This window comes from Ascaphus truei, chromosome 18 (genome assembly GCF_040206685.1).
Source record: "Ascaphus truei isolate aAscTru1 chromosome 18, aAscTru1.hap1, whole genome shotgun sequence".
Taxonomy (NCBI): domain Eukaryota; kingdom Metazoa; phylum Chordata; class Amphibia; order Anura; family Ascaphidae; genus Ascaphus; species Ascaphus truei.
Window position 1 is genome coordinate 15,760,658 of NC_134500.1, and position 24,396 is coordinate 15,785,053.

General features: G+C 44.0%; 1 protein-coding gene across 1 annotated transcript in view; it reads left to right on the forward strand.

Moving 5' to 3' along the window:
* Positions 1-2,277: 2,277 nt before the first annotated feature.
* TNFAIP8L3 (TNF alpha induced protein 8 like 3) overlaps positions 2,278-24,396 on the forward strand; it is a 33,355-nt gene continuing 11,236 nt past the window's right edge. The window contains exon 1 of the mRNA XM_075575675.1: positions 2,278-2,409. Coding sequence (XP_075431790.1) covers positions 2,364-2,409 — 46 coding nt within the window. The 5' untranslated portion in view covers positions 2,278-2,363. The remainder of the gene's footprint in view (positions 2,410-24,396) is intronic.

Below are 24,396 nucleotides of genomic sequence, written 5' to 3' on the forward strand. Positions count from 1 at the left end.
TGGTTACAACTTTTCTTTTTTTAATACTTTATTATATAAGTGGTTACAACTATTTCGTCAACGTCAACTTACTTTGTGCAACACAACCGTGTTAAGTGCTTCAGTGTATGAGAATGTGTTTTAAATGTCTCCAGCCACTGACAAGTGGATTAACATATGTTAAGAAGTCTGGAACAGAAGATTAAAAGAAGTCAATAATCAAAGGTCATTCTCACGTCTGAGAAGTGGGAAACAAAAGGGGGGAGGGTAATCAGATTTAAAAATGTGAGAGATCAGCAGTCTTTAGCTAATGTAAATTACAAAAGAAGATTATTAGTAAAGGCTAAAACCACTCAAGACTGCATCAACAAGTCTCACCCAGGTACATCAAATCTGTCCCTGGGTCTCAAACATCATCCAGTTTTCCAGACACTGAATGTAGACAAGGTCACTAACAAGTCTGTATGTATATAGCGCCATTAATGTACATAGCGCTTCGCAGCAGTAATACATGTGACATAATCATATAAATAACAAAGAAAACAAATAACACATAATGGGAAGAAGTGCTCCAGACATAACAGTAACATTTAGGAAAGAGCGTTCCTGCCCCGAAGAGCTTACAATCTAATTGGTAGGTAGAACTTACAGAGACAGTAGGAGGGCGTTCTGGTAAGTGCGTCTACAAGGAGCCAAAGTCACTGTATGAGGTGTAAAGTACCAGCCACGGAGCTACTCATATGGTCAGTGGGAAAGCTACTAAATGATTCTGTCCCCAGGACATGCTATGGAACGAGAACTAACCCTCAATGTATTCTTTTTTTTCCTGATAAAATATTTATAAAATAAATGTTAAAAAATAATTGCACTGTTTTGGACCAGTGCCAGTGTGCGCCGTTCTGTACAAGCCGTTTAATTAATACAGCAGGCGTAACCTATGTCTGGGGAATCCACATCATAAAATGGATAGGAAGCTAAAAGTGACACCCACTGAGAACTCATTTGCATGTCACTATCCAGAATGCTTGTCTGCAGCTTCACCATGCCTGACTTGTAGCAATGGGGTAAATATATACCTGTAGAAAATGTTCTCTTCGCCACCGTTCTGCAGAAAAAATAGTAGCTATACTCAAGAGCAATAAAGCCTTTACTTGTAAAAAGTATATGGTCTCCAATTTGCTTACCTCCAGTTACTATTTTTTTTAAATTATGACTCTTATTCCAGGAGAAGGTATTGGTAAAAAACTGGAGAGATGATTAACTTAGCACATATTGTATACAATGCTTACGTTGCTGTATGTGGAACACAATTCCAAATTCCTATTCAGGCTATAAAGTCTATGCAAACTTGAATATGTAGCATAATAACTGACTTCTAATGATGATTAAAAAGAGAAGGGGGGAAAAAGAATCAGATTACATGTGTTTATCAGAAAGCTTTGATTTCGTGAAAAATCTGTAATAAATGGTACATGTGTCTTTTTTTGTGTAACAAATTGCACTTTTGACATGGGTCTCTTCGAGTCAATACATTAAGGCATTGCATAGTGGGAGTTTGAGAACAGTTTAACAAGGAAATGTATTATAGGGAGAAAGCTGCAGACGACCCCATTGTACCTGGATATTCCCAGTTTGTAGAGTTCTGTAATGATGCCCAAATAGATCATAAATAAATAAAAACATTACAAATCCCTGAGAAAAAAAAGCAGCAGCTTACTCTTTCTCCCATAGTTTTCTGACTCACATAAACCTGTCCTTTCCTACACCTGATAATAATGGGATTTTTCTGAATCATACTCCCTGCTGTTCTCTTTTTATGGATCACTTTTTTTCCCCACTGTTTGTTACGATTTTAGCATTAAAATCTCCTGGAGGTCCGAGAAGGCATAAATCTTCTCAGCCAATGTTCTAAATCATATGCAAGAAAAACATGGATCAATGAAATATGCCAAATGAAAAAAAAAAAAAGAAAAAAAACCCTTTCCCCAGTACACATGAACCCCCAGGTTCTAAAACAAAAAGTGCTGCTAAATTAGATATGGTATGAAACAGTTGTATTATATCTAATCCTAATCATGCACTTTTGTAAACAGGGGAGTTCAGTTATTGTACCATGCATCCTATTAATGTATTTGGTGTGTATATCATAAATATATATTCATAACTATATATACCGTAAGAAGACTGTTCAGTTGGTCCCTCCAGGGGATAAAGACGCGCTCTGATTGGTAGCAAGGCACTGGATGGGAGGGATAGGAGGCGCTGATTGGCGGTGGTCTCCCCCCTCTGTGTATGCTCACGGATGCTGAGCCGCAGAGCTCACCCTGAGCCAGAGGGAGCAGAGTAGCTGGACGAGGGCGGCCAGTCCGGGGAGTGACCCAGCCATGGACACGGACTCCGGGGACCTCAGCGAGGGGGAGCTCTCACCAGGTAAAGGAAACTTTACTGCGGACTGACTGAGGTTTTACCCCCATAGTCCAAGTACCTCATTGCAGATGAGCTCTGCTTTGCAATGCGCTGCTGGTCCCATAGGTGTGTGTGTGTGTGTGTGTGTGTGTGTGTGTGTGTGTGTGTGTGTGTGTGTGTGTGTGTGTGTGTGTGTGTGTGTGTGTGTGTGTGTGTGTGTGTGTGTGTGTGTGTGTGTGTGTGTGTGTGTGTGTGTGTGTGTGTGTGTGTGTGTGTGTGTGTGTGGAGAGAGAGAGAGAGAGAGAGAGAGAGAGAGAGAGAGAGAGAGAGAGAGAAAAAGAAAGAGAGAGATTTATTTTATTCTATTTTTCTATTTGTTATATATATGTGTATATATATATATATATATATATATATATAACAAATAGAAAAATAACGGACCGTGCCTGGGGCAAATAGCACCAAGGCTGTTAATATATTATTCGCCATTAAAAATAAATACATCATACAAAAAAAAGGATGGTGTAGGTTTGTAAATAAACAGAAGAAAAAGTAGTGGTACTCTGTATCCCAGATATGCATCATCATAACTGGATCACTTGCATGATCTGCTATGATCTGTTACTTGTTGCTTTATCCCAGTTTGTGCCAAATTAGCCAACACCACACCAGTTTAGTCCCCTCTGGCACTCGTGATTAATGCTAAATGCTAATATTTGCTTTAAAGTTGATTGTTTGACCTTCTGGCATGGAAGTGGTTAATGGGTAATTCTGGGGTGCACTGCCCCTCTTGCATTGAAGTGGTTAATAATATGGATAATGATGCACACCTCTGATAAATGCACCATACAGGGCTGGTTTCCCAAACACTTTGCTGGTGACCCCTCAGGTGCTGGCATATTAGTGGGACATGACTACCTGCAACTTGTGCAGATATATATATATATATATCAAAGTTTTTCACCAAGGAAGAAAGAGCAGTGGATGTATGCAGCTTTCAAGGTGCAATGAGGCCACTGCTCATTCCCAACTTTAGAGTATTCTTTTCTTTTTCTAGATAATAAAATAACTAATTTAAAAAAAAATCTACCCCCTCCCTTTTGCAAAGCTTCAGCACATTGAAAACTAGATATACATGACATACAAATATTACACAGTGTCACATGCACGCACAGTGTCACTGCTTTTTAACAGACCACCACCAAATGGATTCGTTGTATTTTAAAAAAGAAATCTCATTGCTTTAAATCAGAAATCATTGCTGTACATGATGCTATTTTTGGACTGGTGCAAAAACACATTGATTAATCAAAGCAAAGTCTTCAGATTGCAACACTGGGGCAATACCAACTATACTGAGATAATCCCTTGCATTAGTTTATAATAAAGGACCATACATGCAATGTAATCAAATTATCTCCATAATAAACTGATGAATGACTGATACAGAACAAGGTTATAGTAAAAAAAAATTATATATATATATATATATTTATATATATATATATATATATTGAAATTATATTAAAGAAACTGGAAACATAGCACCATATTTATCTACATTCATTAATATAGTTTATTTGATTGAAACTTTTGTGCCTTGTTATTCTAGGCTGCGGTTATAGTAGGCGCGATGGGTGGTGCATCGCGAATAAAATGCAGAACCGCTATGAGGCCGCCCATAGTGCGCGTGACCGCGCGAGTGATGCAGAGCGACCGCGCGGCAGATTTTTAAAAAGACAAATTATTTCATTTTTTTTCGCACGACGGCCGCGTCACGTGAGCGCTTCAGCCAATGTGGGCGAACCAGCTTGGTCACGCCTCCTCGTCGCCTCGGACCACAGTGCAGGGATGGCTCGAGCAACGGGCGCGCGCGACGCCTTCTATAAACACAGCCTTCGAGCAGTAGATTTCTAAAATCCCTCCACGTTATTCGAGGTTTCTTTATTTGCTAAATCGACCATTGAATTATCTGCATCATTTTGCCGCGGGGAAACTTTGTCAGATGGACCAGTAATCCTCGTGGGTATTTGTAAACAATTATGCGGTTAATTTAATGGATTTTCTACAGAAATGAAAATAGGTGGTGGAAAAATGATGATTGTGGCAGATTGAGCAAAGGGCAACTCAGAGCATCTGAACGATATGCCAACGCCAGAGAATACCTGGGAGGGCTCTTAAGTCTACTCGTTAAGCTACATGAATCCAAAGTGTGAAGCTATCTCCAAGTGAGATTCCAGCAGTGGTAAGGAGTTTGAGCAAGAGTGATCAATGTTGATTATAGACCTTTTACCACATTCATTCAAGCACCAACTTCTGTTTAAGTGATTTACAGATAGAGAACGGTCTGTATGAGTTGTGATGGTCTTGTAGAGACACAATGAAGACTTTCTCTTCCAGAAGGAGGTGCACTGCATATAACATTGCTATTACAAGCGGTAACACGGCACAACACACACAATGAATTGGTCACTTATCAAAAGTGAAAAACAGTGGGGTTGCTTATCTCGATACAATCTGGTGCCGTGTATTTGGATGTGATGGGCATGTGTTGTGCTGTATAATCACATGTAAACCAGTGCACAGTCGTTTAAACACAATGTGTACACAGAACCTGGAAACACGATTTCAATCATCACTAGCACCTTTCCCTGTGAAACCGCTTATATAAAGAATTATTGGGCAGGCCAGGGAATTTGCCTTAAGCAATTTGTTGCTCGTCTTCAGTACAGTTTCACTGCTCCAGCTGATATAAATCTCACTTTGGTTATTTGAAAGTTTGCTCCAGTAATGACAGTACTGTACCTCATCAGAGTTACCATTTTCTCATGCTGTTTTAATTTAAGGAATAGGCGTATGTCTGTTCCAGATGTTGCACAGTGTGTTTTGCTTACTTATGCATGTTATGTTTCTCTGTCTGATTTGTTCCCTGATAACAGCATGCGTTCTGCTGATGCCCGTATCTCCCAAATCCAGCGGCTAGGTTCAGGATGATAACAGACTGGTTTAATATGACTGCTACCGTCAATTTGCGCAGATTAGGAGCCTGACTGAAATATATCATTGAAGGTTTAAGGATTGCCCTAAATACTCTATTTTTTTCCCCCAACAACCTTCTGATTCTCACAAGCTGAATTAATCTGGTCTGTGATCATGCATTGCTCATGTTCATTCTGCATACACAAAACGAGTTCAAATGCAGCAAAAACAATTACACCATTAGCAGAAGCAATGGCTCAATTAGTAAAGTCACCGACAATGACACCGAGTTGGGAGCAGGGAACCTTGGTGTCAGCTCCTAGGGCAAGTCACTTTATCTCCCTGTGCCTCAGGCACCAAAACATAGATTGTAAGCTCCACGGGGCAGGGACTGTGTCTGTAATAATGCTTGAGTGCTATACTGTAATTGTGATGTCCTTTGAGTCCCATTGCGAGAAAAGCACTATGTGAAATAAAGTTATTATTAGCTAATACATTCCCAGTGCTTTCTATGCAATGTTTATTGGTTAGTGACATTACATTCATGAACATAGTTTACTTGTTCTTTACAACTCCAGATCAGAACTAGCAGTTGGGTCCATTAACATGACTCTTAGGCCAAGTCCATAGACGGACAGGCCGTGCTGAGGCGTGCGGACGCTCCGCGCTGAGCCCCTGCATCCTCAATGAGGATGCCTTGAGAGGGGGCTCACGCGAGCGTCCGCAGGCGTGCTGACGAGTTGGAGGTTTCAGCCGAGCGCCAAGCTGTTTTTCAGCGCGCTGTCGGCTGAAAACCTCCAATCGCAGCACAGCAGCATCAACGTCACGGCGCCGTGACGTCGGCGCTGTGACATTGACGTCAGTGCGTCGCGGGCGATTGGCCCAGCGACGTCACTGCCCCGCCTCCAACCACCTCCCCCCGGCTCCCTTCGCGCACGCTGGCTCGCCTGCAAGTCCGTGCAATCGCGCTGACTGAAGCAGGCGAGCCTCAGCGCGCCTCCGCTCTCCCCACCCCTCTATGGCCCGGGCCTTACAGTTCTAGGTAGGGGTAACAATGCATCAAGAGAAAGATATTTTCTGTAAAAAAAAAAACGAAAAACTTAATGTGAATACATTCATTGAATGCAGAACACATTTCTTGGTACAAATGATACCCATCAAGGTGACCACCAGCTTTTCCACCAGTTCTCAGCAATATACCCAGTAAAATAGTGTTTATTCTAGTTACGGGAATAAAGGTAAAATATGCACAAGTATAAAAATTACAACGTCATTAAAATGCTAATAGGAAAAACATACAAGCATACCCCGGTTTAAGTGCACTCGCGAGTAAGGACATATATTCAATAGCCCCTTACCCCTGTGTGCGTACGCTCGCTTCGCGAGTACGGACACTTATTCTGCCCTACAGACAGCCGAGGTATTGGCGCGCTGATTCCCCTCGCCCAATAGGGCAAACGGCAGCTCTCACATGCGCCTGTCAGCACGTCCAGAACAGCAATACCGGCTCCCTACCTGTCCCGAAGCATCAACAAGCGGGGAAAAGGTAGTGCTTCACTTTAAGTACATTTTCGCCTTACATACATGCTCTGGACCCATCGCGTACTTTAATGCGGGTTATGCCTGTATTCCAGTTCAGAAGGTAATCAGAAGGAAATGCTACATTTAATACATCAACATCATATGCCAAAGGAAAGTCATTCTGTAAATGCGCACATCAAAGATATTATATTGTATATAATGTATAGAACACAGGTATGCATTACATGGCTTAAACATGTTGTGGGCAAGACTATGAACTATAATCAAATACAAACGTTTCCTTTGCCATGAGCAATGTATAGGTAAAACACCATGTATTTGTGCATATTACACAATCCAATTGGAGTTAGTGGTTTCTAATTGCAAACACTAATGTTTCAGTCATTGGTTGTCTGGCTTAGGGACAGGAAAGTGTAGTTCATGTGCAATTAGTGATGTGACCAATTTGGCAGTGCGCTAGTCTATTTTCTGTGTGGTGAATCAACTGATTATTTTAGGTTTCTATTCAATATAGACTTTATGGCATCTGCAGTGCAGAAGTCTTCAGACTTACAGCACAGAGAACCAGCTTCCCTAACAAGCATTACAAAAACGTTTTGTTTTGTTTTTTGTCTGGAACTGCCTCTGTTACAATAAAAAAAAAAGGTACAATGTGATACCTGGTAGTGGCTAGCAGATTTTACATGAGAATAGCAAGCTTCTGTAATCGCTAAGGTACCTTCTTCAGGCTTTTGTTACGGTAGAAGCTGAAACTTCTAGCTTCCTGCATTCGCTTCTTCTAACAACCAAAACGCTTTAGCAACCTCAGTTAAGACTGTAAAGAGAAACCACTTTGTGGGACACAGAGTTTAAGACAAGTGTCACAATCCTGTGTCCAATCACAAATCGTTATTGATCCATATACCCACTCCCAAATACGGTAGCTAGCTGAAGCAAGGCAGAATAGATGCTAAGCACCTTGATATGTTGAATGAAGAGCTCAATACATAGGGGATTATTTTATATAGTCCGAAGCGACCATTTCAATGGGGATTTTCGACTGAAAACGACCCATAGCCTCTTGTTTTTTCTTTTGACCTAAAAATGTTTAAGGGGCTTTACTCCATTTCCAATTTTTGTATGAGCATGCCAAAAAGAGCATTGTTAAAGCACTTATTAGGGCCTGTATGAGACATGTGCAGAGGTACAACCAGGGAGTCAGATTTTGGGGAAATTAAACCATGGCTTTCTTCAGCCCATCACTTCAAACAATGCAGAAAAACCACAAAAATAAATAAACAGCCTGTCCCTTTGTAAGGGCTAACTCATTTTCCCAGTCCCTATCTGCAGGGCTGGGAGGATAAGCCTCTTTCCAACCTGTCACCCCAACATCTAAAGAGGTACCTGTAAGCAGGGGCTCTTTGTGTCAGGCTCTGAGTCTGGGTTGGTGTCTGTGGAGGGGCCAGCCTCTGACAGGTTCCCGGGTTTGCTGCACCCTGGAATAGAGGTCTGGTCGCTGGTGTCTTGCTGGCAGCACACAGTCCTTCTGTGTACTCAAGAGTATGTCAGTTCCCAGCAGGAGGCTTTTCTAGCTGTCTGATTAGCCAGGTGGAGACTGGTTAATTCTCTAGCTGCAATTAAACAGCTCCCTGCTGGATTCCTCAGACCAGTTCAGGTCCCTATTACAGGGCTGTATTCTATATACGACAAAGGGGTTATTATTCGTCCAAAATTCCCCATACACTATAATGGGGATATTCAGCCAAAAATTACACAAACAGCTGCTTCGGCTAGTATTTAGAATTACCTTCTTAGTCACGTCTTTTGTGCGCATTAGATTGCTCTCTTTGGTACACGCATCAGGAATCCGCAGCCACACACAAAATCCAACAGAATGACCATTTCACTTTACATTTGTTTTATTTGAGGTCAACATAGATGTGGATAGCACAGCATTCGGTGAAACTAACACCGTCATCATATGCAATATTGTGACTGACAGGGGATTAATCCCTCCCAAATGTTGTGTTATCCACATCTTTGTTGACCTGCAAATAAAACAAATATGAAGTGAACTCACCATTTGAATCAGATTTTGTGTGTGGGTGGGGTTTCCTGAGCTTTGCTCTATATGAAGGTTTGGTCAGTAAAGCAGGGCTCTGCCATTACCTCCAGCAAGAAACCAAGACACGCACACCACAAAGAAGTGAGTGCATTAGTGTTCTGCCATCCATTGTACCAAAGACCACGAAGGCCAAGCAAGCAAGATAGAAACTAGAACCATTGCTGCACCATGTGTTAGAGAGTATAAGGCTAAGTCCCCGCTCCCAGAGTCAGCGCGCCCGCACTGCAGACAGGCGGGGCGCTGACATACACAGACCGCGATATGCGGTCTGTAGGGAGCGGGAGGTGGGCGGGAGTGGGAGGTTTGAGCGGGAGGGGGGCGTGGCTTGAGCGGAGGGACCCGCTACTCTCCCCCCCCTCCCTCCACGGCTCGGGTAAGTAAAGCAACACACACACACACAGACAGAGGCAGGCACTCATGCACTCAGGCACACACATACATACACACACACACACACACACAGACAGAGGCAGGCACTCACGCACTCAGGCACACACATACATACACACACACACACACAGACAGAGGCAGGCACTCACGCACTCAGGCACACACATACACACACACCCTCAGGCACACACACAGACAGGCACTCATGCTGCTGTCACTCCACACTCCTCCCCGCTCCCTGAAGCCTCTCCTCCTCCCGAAGCCTCCCCTCCCCATTGGCTCACAGCCACACCACGTGACGCGTCAACGCTAGGGAACACCATTCTCTTGTATCCCATAGCGGCTGACGCGCCACAGCGTGTAGTAAGCTGTGCAGCCAGGGGGGACCGGGACCGGCTCCGCAGGATTCCCCTGCTGGTGGGGAACTCGCGTGTGGCCGCCCGCGCCACCGAGCGCAGCGGGACCGAGGCCTTAGAGAGTATGATCTTGGTGTTATAATGTAGTGCCAAAGAATGATAAACAGTTTCTGAGTTTAGGGCTATAATTTTTTTACTGAACTAAGTGAAGTAGGATTTGTGAAGTGACAAATGTGTCTATCTATCTTTACCTATCTGCAGGATACTTATCAGAAAGTGACCATTTAGCCAACACAACTAGAGAACCTCAGACCCAAAGCATTGTGATTCTAACTAGCTATCACTGATTGGAGATAGAGTTGAACATCGTTTAAGTGTGAGTTGTTGTGTTGTGATATATATTTGAAGACCCATTGCAAGTCCCTGAACGAATGGTGTCATTAGCATAGAGGAGATGTTACAATTTCCAGCACCATGTTCCATTTTGTAGCCCAACCTGGAATAACATAGGCATTATATGTATTATTAATAATGATAGAACATGCAGCAGTGTTTCGACATTCTTCCCAAGGTACCAGCCAGACCAGATTTTAGAAATCGACAAATTAGCGAGCACACGTTGACACATCTAATTTATGACAATAATTAATTGGCTATCCCCTAAATATGGCCTGGCTGGATTTCCCCAAAGGGGCTGTCATTTTGATAGCATTGGCTCCAAAGAAAGCTTAAATCAGCAATCACCTGAGTGTTTTAGTTTCCTTTCATTAAATGTATTTTCATATATTTGTCCTCAATACTATAGAGTACTAGCTATTTAAAAAGATACAAGCTGCAGACAATTGAAATACTCTATTAAATAATTGATCACTTTGAGTATCACAGCAGAGAACACTATTTTTAGAAGACTGCTTTCACACTTTGATATATACAAATGATATCTGCTGCCATTCTATTAGCTATTCCATTTTTAATTTCAAATAGACTGGAATAATAGAAAAATACAATGACTGATGATTCAATTAAGTGGGTTGAGAATAATAAATATGAAATGTATTTTACTGAATAGCTCTTTGAGACTCCATAATGATTGAACATAAACAATGATTTAAAAATGTTTTAAATGCCAATATAGTTGCAAGCTTACCAAAGAGGATTGTATAAAATTGGATTTATATTGTACTTAAAAAGTTTTGTTTGAAATGTATTACATTTGAGTCATCCATTTTGGACTGGGGGGGGGTCGCTCTCAGTAACATTAAATGGGAATTTAAATAAAGTGACGGCACCATGTGTATAATGTTATGATTGTAATAAAAATGAAGGTAGCTTTACAGAACTTTGTAGCATGTATTAATGTACTTTCCAATCTGTACAAGGACTACTGATTTTGTTAGGACATACTAGACTGACATACATGTAAAATATGAAACAATTGTGTGGTGCTAAGAGCTATAAAGACACAATTTAGTATGAAAAACAGTTCCAGCATAAAGGACCCTTAATATGAATTATATAATAATAATAATAATAATAGCATGTTCTTGTATAGCGCTGCTAGTTTTACATACCGCTTTACAGAGACATTTTGCAGACACAGGTCCCTGCCCCGTGGAGCTTACAATCTATTTTTTAGTGCCTGGGGCAAAGGGAGATAAGGTGACTTGCCCAAGGTCACAAGGAGCCAACACCAGGTTCCTCTGCTTCAAATTCAGTGCCAGTCAGTGTCTTTACTCTCTGAGCCACTCCTACTCCTCCCAATTATAATGTTAATGGTGGAACACACATTTGCGAGGAAAACCTCACCATGCACAGATGTAATGTTAAATATAAAGTTCAATCCAGGATTGGCAGCGTGTAGATAACGTCCCACTATACTTTCAGTATATAAGTGGATAAGGATATTGCGTCAAATAAAGGACTCGCATATTAGTGAAGCATCCTGACGCGGCTCCAAGGGTCCGTGGGTCCTGAGTGCGCTGCTGAAATAAATGTAACAATGAATCCAATGGCACAGTTATGAACAGTTTTTATAAAATCTCAATGGCTGCCATTTCTAACTCCCTGCAACATCGTTACATCTATATTTGACTAAAATATACAAACGACTGAATAATTCCATGATACGATGAAATAGGTTCATTAAAACCAGTTTGCTGAAAATTGGGCTTTGCCTTTATTTAGGAATGTGCTAATAAAGAAGTTAGTTTTTAGTTCAAATTTACACCCAAAATGACACAGAGTGCGTATGAATGTATATTGTATTGTATGTCTTTATTTATATAGCGCCATTAATGTACATAGCGCTTGTATATGTTTATTTATATACAGGCATACCCCACATTAACGTACGCAATGGGACCGGAGCATGTATGTAAAGCGAAAATGTACTTAAAGTGAAGCACTACCTTTTCCCACTTATCGATGCATGTACTGTACTGCAATCATCTACGTGCATAACTGATGTAAATAACGCATGTGTAACAGGCTCTATAGTCTCCCCGCTTGCGCACAGATTCGGTACAGGTAGGGAGCCGGTATTGCTGTTCAGGACGTGCTGACAGGCGCATGCGTGAGCTGCCGTTTGCTTATTGAGCGAGATGTACTTACTCGCGAGTGTACTTAAAGTGAGTGTCCTTAAACCGGGGTATGCCTGTAGTGCCACCCATGTATGCAGCACTTTACAGAGTTAAAATACAGACAGTACAGGGAGGTAATATTCAAAGTTACACAAGTGCCTTAAACAGGAAGTGAAGCAAAAGGAATTTTGTTTGCCCCACAGAGTTTACAATCTAAGTTGAAAAATGAGAGATGTACAGGATACAGTAAGAGCAGGTGCAGTAAAGAACATTGTTTCAGGGAGACAAGTAAGTGCATCGTGAGTGTGAGACGTAGCCTTAGGCCATAGTGTGTTTGGCTGGCAGTGAGATGGGGAGGGGCATTGGTTGCTGGGAGAGGCATCGGGTGAAAGTCCCACCAGTAGGGAGGCGAAAGTGAGCTAAATGGAGCAGAAAGGAGACAAACCTTCAGCAGAGCGACAAGAGACATAGCAGGATATTAGAGTAAGGTGACCATATGTACCGGTTTGACCGGGACAGTCCCGGTTTTTGTAACAATTTTTTTATTGGTCACAGTCATAGGTAATTTTACATACAGGTGTGTCGTGGGCCCACAACATTTCAGCTCATTACTTTCAGAGAAGGACCAATAACAGTTTTCCGTTTTCAGTAGGAAAAAAAAATAAGGGGAAGAGGAGGGGGGGGGGGGAGGAGACAAACATGGGAGGGGGGGTGTATGTGGGCTTGCCCAGACAGTCCCGGTTTTTGAGGCCTTGTCCTGTTGTCCCGAAGGGGTGAGTAAAACATTTGTACCGGTTTTGAAATGGCCGTTCCAAATCTCTTGGAGCGGCCATTTCAAAACCAGAACATATGGGACGTTTCAGTCGCCTGCTGCTGCAGCCCGGCTTCCACTGACACCTCCTCCTCTGCCGTCGGGGGTACTCCTACGTCCTCTGCCGGCAGGGGAGAGCCCAACATTTGCATCCACCCACGGGAGTAGCGCAGGTCCTGAGGCTTTCCAGTCGGGTGTGTGTGGGTTGGGGGGGAGAGTTGTATGTATTTATCTGTCTGTCTGTCTGTGGGGGAGCTGTGTGTGTGTGTGTCTATCTGGGCGAGTTGTGGGTGTGTATATCTGGGGAGGGGAGCTGTGTGTGTCGGGGTGAGCTTTGTGTGTGTGCACCTTATGGGGAGGTGTGTGTGTGTGCATCTTACGGATGTTGTATGTGTGTCTGTGTTTATGTGTGTTCGTGCGGTTCATGGGGAGGGGAGGTGCCTGAGAATGGGGGCATTGAGTGAAATGGAGACTAAAAATACTCTTGCTAAAGAGCATCCAGAGAAACACAAAAGTACAAAAACAACCTACCCCTATGGTGAAAATAGTGAACTAAACTAAGATAATAGAATCTGAGCAGCCTCAACTATATTGAAGTCCTAAGTTTATAGTAGTTACGGTTGTGATGGGCTACTATAACAAGCCATGTGCCTAGTTGTATATATATGCCCCAAATATTTACGAAACCTAAATTGGTGGTTTGTAACTTCCTGTAACACTGTTTTATACACTCTGCTTTAGTAGCACATACTGTAGTGGGGAATATATCAAGGAAGACAGAAAGAGGGGTAAATATTGTTGAACATACGCAACAGGATACAAAGAGGCATTTAGTAGGGGGGAGACAGCCGTGCTAGTGATGCAGTAACTTTGGTGGCCCCCCACGGTCGTGTGAACGGAAAAAACGGAAGGTATACTTAGGGTTGCCAGGTGGCTTCTCCAAAATACTGGACACAATGGTGTGAATGCGCTCGAGACACACACACACCTCTCACCGTTCCATGCTGTTTCCTCCTCTCCTTGGCCCCAACCCCAAGCTCCTGATACCCCCTCCTGATTGGCTGCTGCTGGGTAATGCAGCCAATCAGGATGTTGGAAGCTGCCCAGCCCTGCTCTGCCTTGCCCCCCCGCCCCCCTCACTGAGCCAGTCAGGTCACTAAGTCCAAAGAGGTAATTCCGGACACATATATGTCCAGTATTACCTCTCATTGTTTACTGGACAGAGTGTCCAATTTCAGGACAGTCCCGTTCTATACCGGACACCTGGCAACCCTAGGTATACTGTGTATCCTAGCAGTAGAACCGAGTAAATAACCATATAGTGTTAGCTTTAACGCTGGCTAAAACGGGCTGTATACCGGTTCCTGATCTTTAGACCCCAGGAGCGGGCTTCTATCGATCTTGCCTGCCTACCTCGAGACTGCTCGCAGGGCGTGAGGTCTATGATTTAATTTATGAAGAATGCTCAAATTGGCTTGAAAGGCATCATCTAAAAATGTACAGGTTGTGCCACTGAATGGTAAAATGTATATGTAATTTCCTTTTATGCGTCTCTAGTCGTGTGCTACAATTTCCCTTTACAAAATAAAATAAAAAATGCATGCTGCTGAAGGGTGCCATCTTTGATGTATTTTGTTTAATGAATGTCAAGGCGGAAGTAGAATTATTGCATCCATGATAAAGCACAGATGCAGCGCTTCAACTTGTTAATATAAAAGTGTTTTGACGGAAAGGAGACGTAATTTACTTATAAATGGGAGGCCAGGGGTTAACATCGTAACTGGCACATGCTGAATTAATCAGCAGTTGTGTAACCGACTGTTACAAGAAAGATTATGTTATCTTAAATGGTTTACAGCTGTGAGTTGCAGCAGTTACAGGAGCATTTGTTTATTTTTAAACTGAATCTTTCATACTTTATGGTTCAAGTGGGTGCAGTTAATGTCGGATAGGGGTGCGATCCGGTTTAGCGAATCCCAGCTTAAAACTTTCATTAGAACTGGGCAGTAGGGTTGCCAGGTGGCTTCTCCAAAAATACTGGACACAATGGTGAAAGGTGTCCACAGACACACAGTTTCCTCCTCTCCTGAGCCCCACCCCCAGGCTCCTGACGCCTCCTGCTGATTGGCTGCATTACTCAGCAGCAGCAAATCAGGATGGAGGAAGCTGCCCAGCCCCCTAGCAACAGCCATGCTCAGGGAAATCCCGCGGCCTCCCCAAGCCGGTCAGGTCACTATGTCCACACTATGTCCAGAGAGGTAATACCAGTATACACATACATGTCCAGTATTACCTCTCATTTTTTACTGGGCAGTGTCCAAATGCAGGAAAGTCTGGTTCAATACTGAATACCTGGCAGGACACCTGGCAACCCTAATTATTGGGAATAAGCGCTTGAGACATAAAAGTAACATCAGAAAAAAGGAGTCGCTGCCCCGAAGAGCTTACAATCTAATTGGTAAGTGGGGAGAACGTACAGAGACAGTAGTAGGGTGTTCTGGTAAAGCGTGTCTGTAAAGGGTCGATATTGAACCAGAGTGTCCTGTATTTGGACACTGCCCAGTATAAAATTAGAGGTAATACTCGACATGTGTGTGTCCGGTATTACTTCTCTGGACATAGTGACCTGACCGGCTTGGGGGGCCGCAGGATTTCCCCAAGCAGGGCTGTTGCTTGGGGCTGGGCAGCTTCCTTCATGGTAATGAAGCCAATCAGGAGCCTGGGGGTGGGGCCAAGGAGAGGAGGAAACAGCATTGAGCGGAGAGAGGTGTGTCTCTCTAGTGTTCACCATTGTGTCCAGTGTTTTTGGAGAAGCTTAGTAATGACGAGCAAATGGGTACACAGTGTCACACTTTATGCATCCATTTGAACATGGACCCCTATAAGCTTATGCATGCCGTATAGCACAGTTTGGGTTAAAGAAGTCCTGATGGAAGAAGCTCAAATCAATGAAGTAGATCACAGACCCCTGGGTTTGGGAAGGGAGTGTGTGGACGATATTACTCTGTCAAAAAGGACAACAGCACAATGTCTGATTTGTATAGCAAGCCCAGATATTAAAAGATATTAGATAAGCATTCATTTTCTAGCGTTACATTGTGGGCCTTTTGGGAGCACAGCTAGGAAAACACAGAAGAAGAAAGTTTATAATGTGTAATTAAACTTTGTTTAAAAAAAAAAAAGCTGAAGTGTGCGTTAATTTTCTTCTACAGCTGCAGTAATGTGCATTTGGCATGAAATAGCACATTCTATTTTAATCAAATGGGGAAAAAAAAGTCCAGTTTTTTGTTTACAATATAAAAGCCGGATTTGTTTTTTTTTTAAGGGAGAAGCTATCCATTGAATTTAAACCTTTTATTGTAAGAAATGGCAACTTTTAAAAAAGACACTAAGGCTGAGTCCATGGTCAGCGCTTATCCGCTGACCCGCGCTGACGCTTGTCAGGGAGCCGCTGCAGCCGCAATGAGAGTGGCATTAGCAGGGGCTCGCGCACGCTGCCGCAGGCGTGCGGAAGCGTAGCCGACAATAATTTTTTAGTTTCAGCGCTCAAGGGAGCGCAGGGGCGGTCACGTGAGCGGTTCGCCCAATGAGGGCGAACCTGCTCCGTGACGTCACTGGCCCGCCCCGACACGCCCCCGGACAGCGCGCAAACTAAGGCCAGGGAAAGTACCCGCTTTCCCTCAGCCTCCGCGCGCCTCAACATGGCTGCAGTCACCATGGACTCAGCCTAAGACTAACTGAGAGAGCCAATCTCTTGCAAAATCCATAACAAACAATATATTTGCGGATATTTCCAGTTTAAATTAACTTTCTACACAAATAAAAATGTAAAATGTAGAGCAAAGGCAGCAAATCTCTTGTCGGGCCCAGATTCACTGCAATAATAATAGCAATCAGTTATTCATGAGGAATATGGAATATATTTTCCTATGAACATACAAAGCCTATGACTCATGAGTCTCCAGTTGGCATCTGCTAGAGAAGTGTCTTCCTCCTTCATAATGAGTAGAACACCGAGAGTGAGTCATTTAAGGGGCAATCCCTCCTAGGACCAAATTAAACGAATTCCAGTGACATGTTTGAGTGGTCTCGTGTGGGTGATGGATAGGATTGCCAGGTGGCTTCTTCAAAAATACTGGACACAATGGTGAAAGGTGCGATGAGCTCGTGACACACACACACACCTCTCGCTGCTCCATGCTGTTTTCTCCTCTCCTTGGCCACACCCCCAGGCTCCTGACATCTCTTGATTGGCTGTCTTACCCAGCAGCTGCAGCCAATCAGAATGATGGAAACTGCCCAGCCCCTTGGCAACAGCCCTGCTCTCTCCCAGCTCTGGGAAATCCTGCTGCTCCCCAAGCCGGTCAGGTCACTATATCCAGAGAGAGAATACCAGTATGCACATACATGTCCAGTATTAGCTCTGATGTTTTACTGGACAGTGTGTCCAAATACAGGACAGGCCAGTTCAATACTGGACACCTGGCAACACTAAATTTCTAAATAGATTTAAGTTAAAAAAAAAAAAAAAAATGTTATACTGACAGCTACTTATCTGACCAAATTTAACACACTTGTTATAATAGAAATATTTATCTGTTTTTTTTTAAAGTTAGATTTGGTAGGGGGTTGATTTTCTGTGGCTGCTCGTGTGTGTGTGTGTGTGTGTGTGTGTGTGTGTGTGTGTGTGTGTGTGTGTGTGTGTGTGTGTGTGTGTGTGTGTGTGTGTGTGTGTGTGTGTGTGTGTGTGTGTGTGTGTGTGTGTGTGTGTGTGTGTGTGTGTGATCAGCAAGCCCTTGTACAGCCAGTCCCCGCTCCTTATAATTTTATTGATTCTCTAATAAGGGCAGTGTAAAAAAAAAGGAGGATTAAACCATATTCTTGAGAAACACTTCCCCCCCCCCCTTTCAGAAGCCCCAACGAAATTCAACTGGCTGACTATGTGGGATTGTACCTTTAAACGACATGATGAAGTCTTTGTCCTTCCTACTGACCAATGAACAAAGTGCATCAGTTAGGAGGAACTGGGCCCACAATTTAGTTTGATGGCCCACAGGATTATGGGATACTATTTTTATTTTTATTTTTTTAATGAAATAGCAGAATGGGCGATACTAGATCTGCATTAAATCAGGGATAGGAAAAATACCGGGAGCCTGCTCGCCTACAATTTCCCCCATGGCGCCTGTGCTGTGCACAGTGATGACTGACCAGCCCATCACCTCTGAGACCAGCAACACCGCTGCCCAGCAACATCAAAGCCGGATCTGGCACGCTGGGACCGGCAGCAGCAGTGATTGACCGGCCAAGTCACTGCCGCGCTGCTCAGTTAGGAGAGCGTGGGGGCGTCGAAGAGCAGGAGGCAGAGGCAATGGGAGGGCTGGGGGAGGAGACAGTCATTGGGGCTGGAGCATTCATGTACTCTGTCCACCCATGCTCAAAATGCATTTTGGTAGGGGGGGGGAAGGAGTGTTTGTGTGCGAAAGAGTCAGTCTGTCTGTGACACAGCCGCCAGGAAGAGGAAGTGTAGCCGGAACACCAACCTCAAGGGTTGCCAGGTGTCCAGTATTGAACCGGACTGTTCTGACCCCCTCTCCCCCCAACACACACAAGACAGAACAACTGCTCGGACACGCGGACCCCATCTGTGTTCTACGCTATTTCCTACAGCTTGGCCCCACCCCGGGCTCCAGACCCCTCCTCCTGATTGGCTGCTGCTGGGTAATGCAGCCACAGGATGGAGGAAGCTGCCCCCTAGCACCAGCCCTGCTCTCTCCCTGCTTCGCCCCCCAAGCCGGTCAGGTCACTATGTCCAGAGAGGTAATACCGGTATACACATACATGTCCAGAGAGGTAATACCGGTATACATATACATGTCCAGAGAGGTAATACCGGTATACACATACATGTCCAGTATTACCTCTTATTTTTTACTGGACAGTGTGTCCAAATACAGGAAAGTCCGGTTTTATACTGGGCACCTGGCAACACTATCTGATTTTATAACATTTAAAGGTATTTTTAGTTATCATTATCAGGCGTGCAGTATGCGAGTACTCACTCCAGGCATACGAGTTATTCAAAAGTATTGGAAACAAGTTCCTGTAGCTTCTTAACCTTTTGGGCAGCCATTATCGATTCATACTACTGACCTTTAAACAAATCTTACTGAGATATATATATATATTTTTTTTTTAAGTTAAATAATATTGAATCTCACCAATTTAGAATGCAAAATGACATTTAACTGACAAGCTTACGAAGAATTGTGAAGCCTTTTAAACGCTGCGGGAGGTTGTCCGTGGTTGGATCTAATGCCTGCAATTGAAAGCAGATAAGACCACTTGACCAGCCAGAATGCCGGTTTTCCTAGACTGCTGTAAATCCTTAGATTACATTTGATCCCCTGGCTCGATTGGCCACTTTTACCTTAATTAATAAAGCAGCGTTTCGTTTTCATGGGGGGCATCTGCCGAACTTCGGGATTCACAAATATCAGCATTGAGGGTCCTTCCACTTTCTGATTACGCTAACAGCTATCAGCTGATATCCCTTTGGGCTACGGCCCTTAGTGAGCGCGTGAGCCTGGCGGCGCGTGCACACGTAAAAGCTGCGATCAGTGGACTCGCCTACTCACGTTTGCGATGGGACGCGCAACGAGGGGGCGGGGCTATGACATCACATCCTCTCTCATTGGTTGAATTTTACTTCACTCCGATTGGCTTTAAAACTTCTTCGCTCTCACTAGTGACCAGGAAACCACGTGACGCCGTCGCCGCATGAAAAGACAACATTCTTCGCTTCTCAAAATGCAGCTGCGCATCGCGCTTTCTTCCGGCGCGCAGGTAGTGACTGGGGCCGGGCCCCGTAGTGAGCCGCATCTTGTTCACGCCGTAACGCGCGCAAGTGGCGATCAGTGGGGATGAGGCCTTAAGGTTAGAGTTGAGTTTACCACAGGGGCCAGAATAACACCATAAAATAAATGCACAGAGCCACAATGTAAGTGCGTGCTATACTGTAGCACTCTTTAGTTAACATGGGCCCTAATGAGCAGTGCCCCTGTTTTTGGCGGTGTGGATTTTCCCATGAATAGACTGCACTTGTGTTTTTATCTCAGCAGATGCCTTTTAAGATGCTTAATTAGCCAATTTTGACAGCTTACAGATGATTAACAACGTTGGAGCAGTGTTACAACAGAAACTGGAAGTGACTTGTGTACGCCATAAGGATTGTCTATAACAGGGGTGGCCAACTCCAGTCCTCAAGAGCTACCAACAGGTCAGGTTTACAGGATATCCCTGCTTCAGCACAGGTGGCTCAATCAGTCCCAGCTTCAGCACAGGTGGCTTAATCAGTGGCTCAATCTTTGACTCAGCCACAGATTGACCAACCTGTGCTGCAGCAGGGGTATCCTGAAAACCTGACCGCTTGGTAGCTCTTGAGAATTGGAATTGGCCCACCCCTGGTTCATAACCTCTCTTAATTTAAGAATATATGGCAAAGTAATGCCTTGCATGTCCATCTGACACTGAACTGGTTAAAATGAACGTTTCCATTCATCCATTGAGCCGCAAAGTGTTATTGACATGATAAGAATGCTATACTTCTCCCATTGTCCCCTTTCAAATGTGCTCAATAATAGATCATTAAATGAAACTCGCTCAGAATGGTAACAGATGGAAGGCAGCCGTAGGAGGAAACGTTCCCCAGGAAATTATTTCTCTGGCACTTTTTCTCCGTTTAATAATGTCATTTTCCAAACCCCAAAACGTCCAACAAAACTCCATTGTCATGTGAAGACTAAGCCAGACATTGTATTATCTTGTGGCTGACGCTGTAATAGATACAGCACAAAAGGCAGGGCCGGTGTGAGGGTATTAAGCCTTCACCCTTGGGGGGGCCCCACCTTAATTCACTTTCGAAAATGAACATTGTGCATGAATACAAAATTCATCATTTATAATGACAGATGTATTTTCCACGAACCGTGAGAATATGATACAGATTGTACATTCGCATTGTACCGCGGGTATAGTTATGTGGGTGGAGGGGGTGGGGGGGTAGTTATGTGCCTTGGTGAAGGAGGTATGGGCCTGGGGGTAAAGGTATGAGCAGGGAGGGCTACAACAGACAGTGGTGGGGGAGCAGTGTGCTTACCTGTAGTCTTAGAGGATGGAGCATGGCAGAAACCGCACATTTAAAATGGACATCGGGGAAACAGGACATTTAAAAATGGCGTCTCTGGCTGAGGCCAGCTTGGTGTCCACCACCGGCCTCATCCAGACACCATTTTTAAATGTCTCAGAATGCTCCCCTACCTCCAGAGATGGCATATTAAATGTCCTTCTTCCCCTAGACACTAGACTCTAGTGACTAGAGATACAGGCAGGGGATGTAGTTATCTCTACCTTTTAAATCTCCCACGTCACGCAGGCCAATGGGAAGCCGCACCGGATGAAGTCACGGCTTCCTATTGGCCCGCAGGGCGCGGGAGCTTTGAAAAGTGTCCAGTACGTGATCCCTGATACCGATACCCCGTACGGAGATAAATATCTCCGGAAGCGGGGGGCACCCGAAGCTGAAATTAACAGGGTTCAGCTCCGGAGGCCCTCTGCTTCAATGTTTTTTTAAAAAAAACTATCACTGCCTTGGATTGCCCCGTTAACAAGATTTCAAACAAGGGGGAAAAGTAAATCCCCCTCTCTCTCTCTGCCTATCCTTTACAGTACTAATATAAGGGGTTTGATCTAAGATCCTCCTAAAACTGTTAATTCTCCCGGACGGGATCTACATAGTAGAATCTAAATGCATAGGAGGTTACAAAATACTAGGGGCAGATCGCCTCTTCTCGATCAATCAACCTTGAGATGCTTCGGGTTGTTCACTTTTAAATGTATATGTTAATTAAGTTTACTGTCTATAAACAACCATGTGATGTGAATGTACCCCTGTCAGAAAATAATAAAAATGTTTGAAACAAAAAAAAAAAAGTATGTTTTATAATTAACTTATAATTAAAATTAAACAGTTGTACGTTTCAGCTTCACTTTCTCCTAACTAATGTGATCTTGCGTTGGTGACAGCGGATAACATGAATCCGTAGCTGGTAATGGGTCCCCGAAGGTCGGACTGGAAACAGGACCTCGGACGCTAATGTACAAACTGATGTAACACCCAAGTGACCTCCTGGCTGTGTTCCATGGTTATAGATTTGGTGGACATGAATAAATGACATTAATCTATCCAGACATTTCCCTAAAGATAAAACGAACCGTGGAGCTGCAAAGATTAACCCCATGGGCATTGAAAGGGCTTGCAATGTGTGGTCTATCCCTTCTGCACTGGTTAGAATGCCTCAAATCTATTTGCTGCCAGCCGCACAGGGGTTAAGTTAGAGCCATTTACGATATCTGCTTTAAATGTAGCAATCTTTTCATTGTGTGTTTGTGCTTCAAAGAGTTGCATTTGCAATTGTAATCAGTTTGGAAACAAAAAGGTTCCTCCCAACCTCTATCACACCTTATAGCACTGGCATAGCTATATTAATAATGTTATTTATGGGTGCTTTTTTTCCCAAGGGGACTGTAAGAGGTGTGTGCAGAGGTATGCAAATGGAGACCGTTTAGGGTGAAATTAACATATGGCTTTATTGAGCCTGTCCCTTTAAAGAGCACAGCAAACAAAACTATACAAAAACAGCAAATACCTATCCCTGTGTGAGGGCTAACTTACTTCCCCCAGTCCCTCTCTTACAAGACTGGGAGGATAAGCCCCTTTCCAGCCTATCACCCCAAAGTCTCAGCGAAAGCTTAAATCAGGTGGCCCTTCAGCTCAGTGGTGTCTCCAGGCGTCTTGGTGTGCTTGAGGGTAATGTCTCTGGCAGGTTCCTGGGTCCTCTGCTTTCAGGAAAAGAGGTCTGGTCCCCTTGTGTCTTGCTGTCAATACACAGTCCTCCTGTATATTCAAGACCCCTCTCCTCATGTTGTGTGCTGAGGAAAATCTCTCCTGTGTCTCACATGAGGCTTTTTTTTTTACAGAGCTCTCATTAATCTAGGAAGCGACTGGCTAATTGAGTGGCTGCAATTATCCAGCTCCATGCTGGATTCGGAGCTCTGAGGCAGCTTTATCCAACCAGGGATAAGTCCCTGTAACATACCTCCCCTGTTATAGGGACACGGAGCATTTCGTAGTTACGTTAAAAAGAACACGTCTAAAACTAGACAAGAAAACGAACACTAGATAAAAAGAAATATAGGATGAACAGAAACCAGAATGTAAAGATACGCTGAGTACTAAATGCAGGGCATTTAATACTCATGTAATACCCTTTTCCTACCCCCAATAGTTAAAATGCCCTTACCTGGCTGTGGAGTGGTAGAGGTCCTCTCTGGTGGCAGATACCGGAAATTGTCACTTGCTTGTGGGTCGGATCGCTGGGGCGGGCCTCGTCCCCGCCGTTCCCCCTCCTCCTCTGCGTCCGCTGCACCTCCTTGCCAACCTCCCCCCCCCCCCACCCCTCCGCCTCAAATGCACTGCCCTAGGCGATTCTATAATAGCTTTAAATGTCTGCAAGCCAGCCTTGAACAATCCATTGGGATTTCTGATATCCTATCCATAGCAAGTATCTCTGCAAAATGGGAAAGGCTAAAACATTGCAATCATTATATACAGCATGGGAAGGCTTGATATATTCATTATTTTAATAACCATTTCATAGCTAAACATTGGAAACCAAGTTTTCTGTTGACAACAAAATCATCACACTGAGAACCTAAAAGAAAAGAAGAAGAATGAAGTCTGATTTAACCCTTACAGTGTCTGGGGGTCGAGAGTGCCCCCGGACCTCTAGGTCATGTGATCGACCCGGGACCGATTACTCACTGCCCCCACCCGGGGCAGCGGAGTGAGACTCTTGGCCGGGGCTATTTCACCGCGTTCAAGTTGGCGTCGCCACTGCCACGCTCCTATCCGCAGGGAAATCTGGCCGCTTGACCCGGGCAACGCAGAACATTTTAAGAAAAATGCCATCTCTGGCGTGCCAGACGCGAGGGAAGCAGGGCAGAACCCGCACATTTAAAATGGACATCGGGGAAACAGGACATTTAAAAATGGCGTCTCTGGCTGAGGCCAATTTGGTGTCCGCCACAGGCTTCATCCAGAGACGGCATTTTTAAATGTCCTGCTTCCCAGATTTCCGGAACACTAGAGACACCATTTTTAAATGTCCTGCTTCCCCGACGCAGCCAAAC